Source organism: Ostrinia nubilalis, chromosome 5 (assembly GCF_963855985.1).
Source record: "Ostrinia nubilalis chromosome 5, ilOstNubi1.1, whole genome shotgun sequence".
Taxonomy (NCBI): Eukaryota; Metazoa; Arthropoda; class Insecta; order Lepidoptera; family Crambidae; genus Ostrinia; species Ostrinia nubilalis.
Genome location: NC_087092.1, coordinates 7,112,987 through 7,124,189, shown reverse-complemented (window position 1 = coordinate 7,124,189; position 11,203 = coordinate 7,112,987). Strand labels below are relative to the sequence as shown.

General features: G+C 41.5%; 1 protein-coding gene across 1 annotated transcript; it reads left to right on the top strand.

The window, feature by feature from the left end:
- LOC135071781 (endoplasmic reticulum resident protein 44) lies at window positions 1-11,045 on the top strand. The gene is made up of 7 exons (XM_063965606.1): window positions 1-136; window positions 539-614; window positions 821-1,063; window positions 1,382-1,624; window positions 1,981-2,247; window positions 3,079-3,277; window positions 8,971-11,045. The coding sequence occupies exons 1-7, from the start codon at window positions 77-79 to the stop codon at window positions 9,098-9,100; spliced, it is 1,218 nt and encodes a 405-aa protein (XP_063821676.1). The 5' UTR covers window positions 1-76; the 3' UTR covers window positions 9,101-11,045.
- Window positions 11,046-11,203: the final 158 nt, after the last annotated feature.

Genomic DNA, 11,203 nt, shown 5'->3' with positions numbered 1-11,203 from the left:
TCTGTTGTCTGTCATCGGCATTGCCAGAGCAGCACCATTTTTCTTTTTAGAGTTCGAGAAGTTCTTAGGATTCAAAATGTATTGGAATAATCACAAATTAAGTCACTATAAAATATTACCAACTTTTATAATATTGGTAAGTTACAGAAATACATTAAATAATCCTCAGAAAATGCACTTATTGTGACGTAGGAATTGCTTGTTGATTTTATGGTTTACTAGCTTTCCGCCCGCGGCTTCGCCCGCGTGGAATTTTGTCTGTCACAGAAAAACTTTATCGCGCGCGTCCCTGTTTCAAAAACCGGGATAAAAACTATCCTATGTTCTTTCCCGGGACTCAAACTATCTCTATGCCAAATTTCATCAAAATCGGTTGCGAGGTTTAAGCGGGAAAGCGTAACAGACAGACAGACAGACAGACAGACAGACAGACAGACAGACAGACAGACAGACAGAGTTACTTTCGCATTTATAATATTAGTTGGGATTACGGCCAAGTAATTGGTGTTTATTCATTTTAAAATGTTTTGTTTCACAGTTGTGCCACAGTTTTTACAACCCCACCGATAGCGGTGCTGTGCAAATTACTCAAAGCAATTTAGATATGGTGTTAGGTGAGTAATTGCGTGCGCATTCAAAGACCCAGGTGATGCACGCTCGAGGTATTTAGCGGCTAGGACCTCTGTTTATTTTGTGCTAATTATGCTCTAGTTGTTATAAACAAAAACCTAAAAAAGATCAAAATGTTTGAACTGAAAACTTTCTTTAGTTCCATACAACAAATGAAACAGGAAAGTAAAATGGAACTTTTTTATTTCAGCTTCCAATGAGGTTGTGTTCATAAACTTTTATGCGGATTGGTGTAGATTTAGTAACATGCTGATGCCGGTATTTGATGATGCTGCGGATGAAGTATCTAAAGCTGGCTATGACACCGGGAAGGTGGTCATGGGCAAGGTGGACTGTGATAAAGAGGCGGCCATTGCAACTAGGTTTCACATTACAAAGTACCCCACTTTGAAGCTCTTCCGTAATGGCATGCCAGCTAAAAAAGAATATAGAGGTAAGATCAATTAAAATAACAACTAATGCATAAAACACTGTTCTATCGTGTCTAAAAATTGATATAAAGTTAAATACTTTTTTATGCACTGTCTCCTAATGACTTAATGACTATGTATTAATTATACAATACATTATACTTAAGATTTAATTAACACTGCTGACAATGCCACTCTTGTAGCAGAGTTTTGGGCTGACATTGTGTAGGTTTGTTGTCGACACGATAAGAAAAAGAAGAATACATTATACAAATTTGAAACAGACTGTTTGCTACAAAAGGTATGAGACTAAACATATAAACATTTTGGTTTCATTTCAGGCCAAAGATCAGTGGAAGCGTTTTCAGAATTTATAAAAAAACAGCTGACCGATTCAATTGTGACATTTGGGTCGCTGAAAGAATTGCATGAACTGAGTGAGGATAAGAGACACATCATCGGCTACATGGATCGGCGAGACCAGCCTGAATATGAGATGCTGAGAAAAGTGGCAGCTAATCTTAAAGACGAGTGCCAGTTTCATGTTGGTTTCGGTGAAGCTTCCCAGCAAATGCATCCTCCAGGTATTTTCACTATAATTTATTATTCTACCTCTAAAAGAGAAACATAGACAAGTCTTAGTCTTAGTGCTTGGGAAACTAACTAACAAGTCAAATAATATTTCAACTGCCTAGTTAGGTGGAAAACATTAGATGATAAATAAAAAATGAAACAAAATTTTTTAAAGAAAAATAATTGAACTAAGATTAGTGCTTATGATTTTCAAAACTACATGATATATCTCATCTTTTTTTAAAAACCAATTTCTAATTCACACATTCTAGTTCTAATAGAACTATAGCCCTTATTTACCTTTTTTTATGGACAATAATATAATGTGTTGGTGTGATTCTGCAATAAAGAGTTTATTACTTTCCAGGCCAACCTATTGTGGTATTTAGAGCAGATAAGAAAACTTCCTCTGAACCTGATGAAACATACAAGGGTTCTCTGACCAACTTTGATGAGCTGTATGCCTGGGTCCAAGCGAAGTGTATTCCCCTCGTCCGAGAAATCACTTTCGAAAATGCTGAGGAGCTTACAGAAGAAGGACTGCCGTTCCTGATTCTTTTCCACAATCCATCCGACACAGAGAGTGTTAAGAAATACAAAGAGATCATCAGTCGAGACCTTGTAAATGAAAAACGTAAGTATATACAACTCATATAAAACTCATTTATTTTTGCAAATGCACTTACACATCCCAATATTAACCCTACCACTGCTTTGGGACAATAAATGGGCCAGTGCTGAGAAGAAGCAGTGCAGGAAACTCAGTCACTTGTCAGCCTCCTTAAGATGGGTTTATGATCAAATATGTATGAAGCTCCAAAAGAAATACTTTGCAATGTGAAACACAAAAGTGTGCACACTTTACGACTACTTTAATGTCAATTACAATGCCTATATTGTTTTTCCATTCAATGTCGTATTTTTCAGAACAAATACACTGCAGTGCATGTTTATTGTATGACGGTAACACAAATACTGCCAAGGTTATCTTCAGGACTAATTACTTTTTAATTTGCAATTGTAATGTTAATGTTTGTTTGGAGTATGTATGTTTAGAGTTTAAACTAAAGCCAAATTCACATGGGATTCTTCAAAATATTTACGACAAAATACTGATAAGTTTTTAATGAACATGATTTTTGAAAGGTTACTCAATTTAAGACATCCGTCATTTTACACGGTTCGTGATGTGTGTTATCACTCACACACATCACGAACCGTGTAAAATGACGGGACACGGACGGACACGGACACGGGCATTTAACATTTAACACTGATCAAGATGTTAAAAAGCATTGTCGCCGTCAACACAAAAGACGATTCGTCAAAAAACATTCTTGTGTGAACACGTCCTGATGTGTGCTTGCAAATGTTATTGAACTTATTCCTTGTCTTTTGCAACATACCTTGTAACTAATTAAACTGTAAATGCATTTAGCTTAACAGCATCTATTATTATTTACAGAAAACATCAACTTCCTCACAGCCGACGGTATTCGCTTCGAGCACCCACTCCACCACTTGGGCAAGTCCGCCTCTGACCTTCCCCTGATTGCCATAGACTCGTTCAGACACATGTACCTGTTCCCCGACTACAAGGATATGGAGACGCCTGGCAGACTGTATCAGTTCTTGCAGGACTTGTACTCTGGAAAGTTGCATAGGTGAGAAGATAAATCTTTATTACTTCTATATCTACAAATACTAATATTATAAAGCTTTGCTTATTCTAGAGTTTGTTTGTTTACTTGAATGCGCTAATCTCAGAAACTACTTGTCTGATTTGAAAAAATATTTTTGTGTTGGATAGCCTGTTTATCGAGGAAGGCCCTACAGCCAAGTAGGGACGGAGCAGTAAAGAAAAATGTTGCAAAAAATGGGAAATATTATTAAAACTATTTTCACGCGTACGAAGTCGAGGGAACAGCTGGTATTTATTTTAATTCTAGCAGAAATGTAACAAATAGACAAGTTAAGATTAAACAGATACCAGGCACAGTTTGTAGGATTGTGGTGATCCGGCTCGAAGGACCAGGAAAATGTGGTGGACTGCAGTGGACTGTATGCGTTTGTGTGTGTTCGAGAGCGCTGACCGGACGATGATGACTGCCGTTGAGAGCTTGCCCTTACTATGTCAGGCGTAGTAGGTGCTACTTGCAGGAATAAAACCACTATTTCACTTGCTGAGACTTCTCGCGTTTATTATTCGCTTCCTTTTCTCAGTTCTTGCTTCTTCAGATCACTTGTTGCTTGGAGCACTTGTTCTCTGAACTGAACAAAACATCACAATTAAACTCAAACTTGTCTCCCGGAGCGCCTCGCTCCGTATTTATAGGGCCCCGGGCTATATCCATCCCTTTCTCTCCCGATATTCCTGTCTCTGTCTCTCATGTTCTGGACCATAGTTCTGGAATGTTCGAAGCAAGAGGTCCGATGTTGCCGTCCCGTTTCTTTTTCTCTCGAATATTCCAGAAGTGTGTGGAAGAGTAATTGATGTGCAAGCGAGATGACAGATAATGTGAGAAAGAGATGGAATGTAATTTATCTCTAATCGACTCTAATTGATTATTTTACAACATTTTCTGTCTGTTAACATTGCTAATCAATTCTAATTAATAAATTAGCGTATTTTCTCGGTTGACGTCGCTAACAATCTCCCCCGCAGTGCGAAGCACTCCCTCTTCTGGATGCGACGTCTTAGTAGGAACCAGGACTACCACTCGTCGCGTCGGTCGCCGTAGCACTCCTCCGGGTGTTCGCACGTCGAGGACTCGTACTCTTCCGTCCGGACCGGGGTATACCCTCTGCACTTCCCCTCGTGGCCAAGTGTTCCTTGGAAGCGATACGTCGACTATAAAAACGACGTCGCTGACTCGAGGGTCTTCTGTTTCCCGTCCGGCTGTCTTCCTTGGCATCAAAGTTGGCAGGTGCTCTTTTAGCCATCTTCGCCAGAAGTGGTCCGTCAAGCGCTGCGCTGTCTTCCATTTCGCCTTCCCGATGAAGTCGCGGTCCTCGAACACGCCCGGCGTCATCGCTCCGCAGGATCTTCCGTTCGGGAAGTGGTTCGGCGGGAGTCTTTCTTCGTCGTTGGGATCCGCGCTGATACAGGTAAGTGGACGCGAACTCCCAATGTGTTCCGCTTCGAGGAGGAGCGTGTGCAGGACTTCTTCCGGTGATGTCTTTTCTTTCAGGACGGCCATTAGTGTCGTCTTCACCGTGCGGACCCTTCTCTCCTAGGCGCCTCCCATGTTGAGACATCCAGGTGGGATGACCATCCAACTTCTTCTTGATGGGACGCTGATGTGCCTGATGCCCTCTGCTGGTCTTCTTCAGGACACTTCGAGCCGGTTTGTCGGCGCCGTTGCATGGCCGACGTGGTTCCACTCCGATGTCCTCTTTCTCGAAGTGTCGGTGAACCAAGGCTTCCGTTCCATCTTCTACTAGTCTGCTGTGGTGCACTAACTTCACTGGATCACTTCCTCCAGTGTTGGATCCATGCAGGACCCATCCAAGGCTGGTCAAAGAGGCAACTGGTTCGGAGGCCTTCCCTCTGCGTAGTCTCCGTGTGACTATTAGCCCCCAATTGTCTTGCCCAATCAGAAGTCTAGGTACTTCTTTGTCGTAGACCAGCTTCTTCTTAATTTTCTTCAGGTGTTTCCAGTTTTGAAGCATTCCTTCTTCGACACCTTGCTTCGTCAACTTCAAGTTGTCGATAGTTCTCGCTTCCATGTTGAGTTTATTTCTACAATGGACCCCCTTGATCTTCATGTTGATCCTCTGAGAGTTGCTTTTCACCATTCCGTTCCCCCCAACCATCTCGATGGTGATGGCTTCCGGCTTCCCTTGCGCCCCAATCTTCTTCGCTACTGATGAGTCCAGCAGCGTGATGGTGGATCCTTCGTCCAGGAGCGCGAGCACTCTTGCTGTCCCCTTGGGCCCGTAGAGGTTTACCGGCGTCATCTTCAAGTAGGTCCTTCCGCAGCTCGTGACGTGCACCGACGATACAACTCCTTCGGCAGGCTTCTCTTGAGTCTTCGTTGCTGCAGACTTCTCCGAGTGAAGACTGATGTGATGCCACCTCGTGCACTTCTTGCACGGCTGTGCCCGGCATGTGTTTCTAGCATGCTTGAAGCGCAGGCATTTGAAGCACATTCTTGCCTTCTTCGCCATTTCCCATTTTTCGTCTACACTGGATTCCCTGTACCTCTTGCACTCGTACAGCCAGTGATCTTCTCGGCATTCTGGGCACTTCTTCACGTCGGTCTTCTGATCTTCGTAGTATCCCTCCGCTTGTGGGACGTGGTGGATCGGCCTCTTGAACGTGTTCCTCTTCTGATCCCAGGACACTTCTGGGGGAGCGTAGTCGCTGTTCATATCTGCTTCAACTTCCATGAAGTCGTACATGAGTTCGAGCGCTGGTTTTCCCTCTGCCCGGCGCTCACGTTGGTAAATGAGCCACCGAGACTTCATGGTCGGCGGCATCTTCTCTATAAGACACTCCACGGCCCCCGGTGCACACAAATATTCCGTCTTCCCGAGTGCCCTGATGGTGGCCACGGCATTGCGGACTCGGCTGGCAAACATGCAGATCTCCCCCGATGACTCGTTGACCCTTGGCAGCCTTTCCATCTTCTTCAACTCCGCCAGGGCTATCGCTCCAGGTCTGCCGAACCGGACCTCCAGGCTCTTCATCAGCTCTTCCGGATCCTCGGCGGTGAACAGGAGGCTCTTGACTGCCTCCCTCGCGTGCCCCTGGAGACACCTTCGAAGTCGCGCCAAATTCTGTGCCGGCGTGAAGGAGCGCGCGGTGTCTTCATACGACCTTCTGAACGCGAGCCATTCTTCACATGCGCCATTGAAACTTGGGAGGTCGACCAGTTGTCTCGTGAGGCCACCCTCTGCCCTCTGTGACAGCTTGGTGATGGCCATGGCCAATTCTTGAATATCGGTCCTCCCTTCCGAAGTTAGTGGCTGCGGCGGCGGCGTCGGCGGCAACACTTGCGGCGGCAACGGCGGCAACACTTGCGGCGGCGACGGCGACGACGGCAGCGGTAGAACTTGCGGCGGCGGCGGTAGCGGCTGTGGTTTCGGCGGTACCTTCTCGGCGATGATGCTCGAGTGGTCCGGCCAATCTTCGATCTGCATTTGCCTGTACTGCACTTCTTCTGGATCCTCTTCCATGTCGGAATCCAATTGGGCCAACTCCAATTCCGCTTTGGCAACTTCCAGTTCCTGGCGGGCCACTCTTAATTTGGCCTCTATTTCTGCCCTTCTTCTTGACGAGCGGACGGAGCGCGTGTCTTGATTCACTCGTGACAGTCGCGGCGTTTGTTCATGTACTTGCGGCGTGGGTGGCGCGTACTGTCCTTCAACAGTCGGCACGGTGGTCACCGTAGTCGCGGGAGTCGCGGCGGCAGCGTTGGCGGCGGCGGCGGCGGCGGCGGCGGCGGCGGTACGTCTCTTCTCTGCTTCCGCGATACGGGCCCTTAGTGCTTCGTGTGGCTTCGTGACGTCGGCGGTTATCTCCTCTGTGTAGGAGCGCGGTGCTGGTTCCCCTTTTCCCAAATGCACGCCGGGCTCTCCCATAACCCGGGTGCTAACAGCCGGCGCGGCGTGGTCCCTGGCGATGCGCGGTGAGGACGCGCCCCCGGCGGGATACGGGGTCAGCGTTGATGAAGTATCCGTGGTTTCCGTCGGAGTACTTCCTCCATGAACCGGCGGCGACGTAATTCTCCCTGCGGCGGCGGCGTTAGCCGCGGCGGCGGCACCTCGTAGCTTCTCCGACCTGGTGACAGGCATCTTCGCTATTCCTGTAATCCGGCTCGAAGGACCAGGAAAATGTGGTAATCCGGCTCGAAGGACCAGGAAAATGTGGTGATCCGGCTCGAAGGACCAGGAAAATGTGGTGGACTGCAGTGGACTGTATGCGTTTGTGTGTGTTCGAGAGCGCTGACCGGACGATGATGACTGCCGTTGAGAGCTTGCCCTTACTATGTCAGGCGTAGTAGGTGCTACTTGCAGGAATAAAACCACTATTTCACTTGCTGAGACTTCTCGCGTTTATTATTCGCTTCCTTTTCTCAGTTCTTGCTTCTTCAGATCACTTGTTGCTTGGAGCACTTGTTCTCTGAACTGAACTCAACAACACAATTAAACTTAAACTTGTCTCCCGGAGCGCCTCGCTCCGTATTTATAGGGCCCCGGGCTATTTCCATCCCTTTCTCTCCCGATATTCCTGTCTCTGTCTCTCATGTTCTGGACCATAGTTCTGGAATGTTCGAAGCGAGAGGTCCGATGTTGCCGTCCCGTTTCTTTTTCTCTCGAATATTCCAGAAGTGTGTGGAAGAGTAATTGATGTGCAAGCGAGATGACAGATAATGTGAGAAAGAGATGGAATGTAATTTATCTCTAATCGACTCTAATTGATTATTTTACAACATTTTCTGTCTGTTAACATTGCTAATCAATTCTAATTAATAAATTAGCGTATTTTCTCGGTTGACGTCGCTAACAAGGATACAATATTATTTAATATTTATGTTACGGTCAAAGTGATAAATGTGAAAATTATGAATAATCGCCGGTTATTGTGAATAATTACCTCATGATTTGGTAAATGTGATTAATATGAGGTCATTTATGTGTGTATAAAACTAAATAGGCGGCTCAGGGGTGGCCCAAGGGCCACCCCCGCCGCACATTAACCTATTTTTCACTTTAAATCAAAACATTATGTTATGGGCATGATGGAAAAGTAATATTATGCAAAAAACATTCCAAACTCATTATGCCAAATTATATTAATATATGATATCAAAACGTTCAAAAGTTTGGTTGTACACGAGCACGTACACAACATGTTGTTCTCTTTTATGAAATTTGTTACCTACTAAGGTTGAATTATTAAATAATCACTGTTAAATGTGATTAATTTATCACTTTTACCGCGACTGTCGGTAAATATTCATAATAACCGGTTATTATTAATAATTTTCAATTTATCACATTAACCGTAACATTTATACCATGAATAAATAGATTTGGAATTTTATCAATATGTTGATAACATCTCAACAATATGATTAGATTATTTTATCATAAATTATACCAAATTGCGTAGTATGTATTATATTCTGAGTTTTCTTTTAGGACAAACCTTTATTTTATTCCTTTTTAAAAAAAGAGATTTACTTACTTTACTACTTTAAAATCTATACTGATATAGCAATGAATTCGAAAAGTTTTGATTTTGTTGAGTTTTGTTACAGAAAAATTGAAGGAAAGACATAATCCAAATGTCTTGTGCGCGAGGATGTGTGTTGAATTGAATATTAATGCTCATAACTCTTGATTACAGAGAATTCCACTACGGGCCTGACACGCCCGCGGCGGTGTCCGACGTGAAAGTGACCACGCCACCAGAATCCACGTTCAAGAAACTAGCTCCCTCCAAAAACAGATACACCCTGCTAAGGGACGAATTATAAGGTTATCCACTGCCTAGTTCATGCAATTTTTTAGTATAAGACGCCACTGACAAAGTAAATCTTTGCCAATATGGTTTATCTCGTCTCTTCCTTAGTGTTTTCATATATTCCTTTCTCATTTTGCACTTAAAGATTTTATGTTGTTCCCAGAAACATGCGAACAAAGTTTTGCAGTTCATTATTGTTCTGGCGCTAATTGATAGCTTCCGTAAATTTAAATATAATTGGTCGTAGGTTGAGGCGATTCTGATATCATGCACACCAGTAGGAAATTTTTATAAACTATGTGATGTTTTGATAGAAGTATGTAACAAGATCAATTTTATATCCATAAAGTTTAAAGCATAAACTAATCTTCCATGATAAAATCTTTCAATAGCCTTACTGGTGAGTATTAATTAATCTAAATAAAATTCACTTAGTCTCAATTTCTTAAAATTATTATTGGAAAATAGAAGCAAATCCATAGCGACACACTAGATTTAAGAGAATACGTCCGATAATTTTGCACCGTATTATTAATTAAATTAAACCGAATTATTATTTTAACTTCATTTAACAGTTTTGCATTTGAGTGTATTTAATTTACTTTATTTATCTGTAATATTTTTGGTTACTACTAATAATTAAATTATTATGTTTTATAACGACTATATAATTTATCTGTGAACAGCAGTTTATGATGTGCCCTGCAGTGGTGAAAAAATTACTTAAAATAATATTATAAGATGTGTAAAGTAACTTACTGTCAAGTATTTATTATTATTTGTATAATTCTGATATTGGTAACCTTCTTAGTAATTATCTCTCATTTCCTATTAGACTTTTTTATCCATTGTAAAGTGCCTAAAATAAACGGAAAGTTTATAGGCAGCAATAAGAATAAATAATAACAAGTCACTCTTTTTAAAACCACTGGTTTTATTAAAAACTTATGAAACATTTAATATACCTAGTACGCAACTAAGTATTTCCATTTAGAAATATTAGGTTTACTAATTATAATAATTATCAAAGAATTGATATGCGTTTAATATTTTATATAAGCAATACATTCGCAACGCCTTAAGATAATTTAATTTACATACATTAATTCAAAATTATGTAATCTCACTTACGGATTGTTGTAATTTTTTTTTTCAAATAGCATTTAATCATCAACTTTAAGATATATTCATACCATAATAGTATATACCTATAAATAGTATGTGTAAAACACACATTTTGTCTTCTACGTTTGAATTTTTAGTTTTAGTAGTGCTTCTGCTATAAACTAATAGTTGTTTTTGTATTCTATTTGTTGATTTATTGATATTGAAATTTCATACATTAGTTTCATCATAAAGTTATTATGCTATATTTATTTAGATATCGATTATTCTCTTAAATTGATTCGGTATAAACTTGCGTTCATTCAATATCATGGTTTGTTTGCATTTAATTTGTAACTAAATATAGTTCATCGTTTGCTTTTAAGCGAGGTTCAGACTAGCAATAAAATTTGCTGTCACAGTGGCAAATCTTGCAAAACTTGGCTTGCCACAGCTATTTACACGGTTGCAAACAGCTTGCAGAAGTCAACTTCTGCAAGTTTTATTGCTAGTCTAAACCGCGCTTTACAACAAAACTGCGCCAAAGTCGCTCGGCTATTCGTCAACAAATGGCGCTAATTTGTTTATTTTAAATGTAAAGCTCGCTGGATATTTTTTTTTGTTCTATGTGGCATACTAAACATAGATATTATGCTTAATGGTGAAATTAGTGACTTTACGTATAAAATTGAATTATTAATGAAATTCTTGGGTATCTCAACTATCATTGCGAGATAAAACATTCCCTGATCTAAACTGAGTAGTCATTACTTATGCGTATGATATGAAATGGTTGTACAAATGTATGTCTATTGTGACGTGTGTTGTAATAAATAAATTTTTCGAGCCTTAAAGTATGTTTTACTTACACACTACATATTCCTACAGTTTTATCACGGTTCAGAAAACGTTTCCTCTATTGGTTTCCGCTTGCTACTAAGAGATGGTACTGGCATGTAAATTATCTTTCTGGGATATTAAATAAATTACTTACTTTTATTCATAGTTTTTG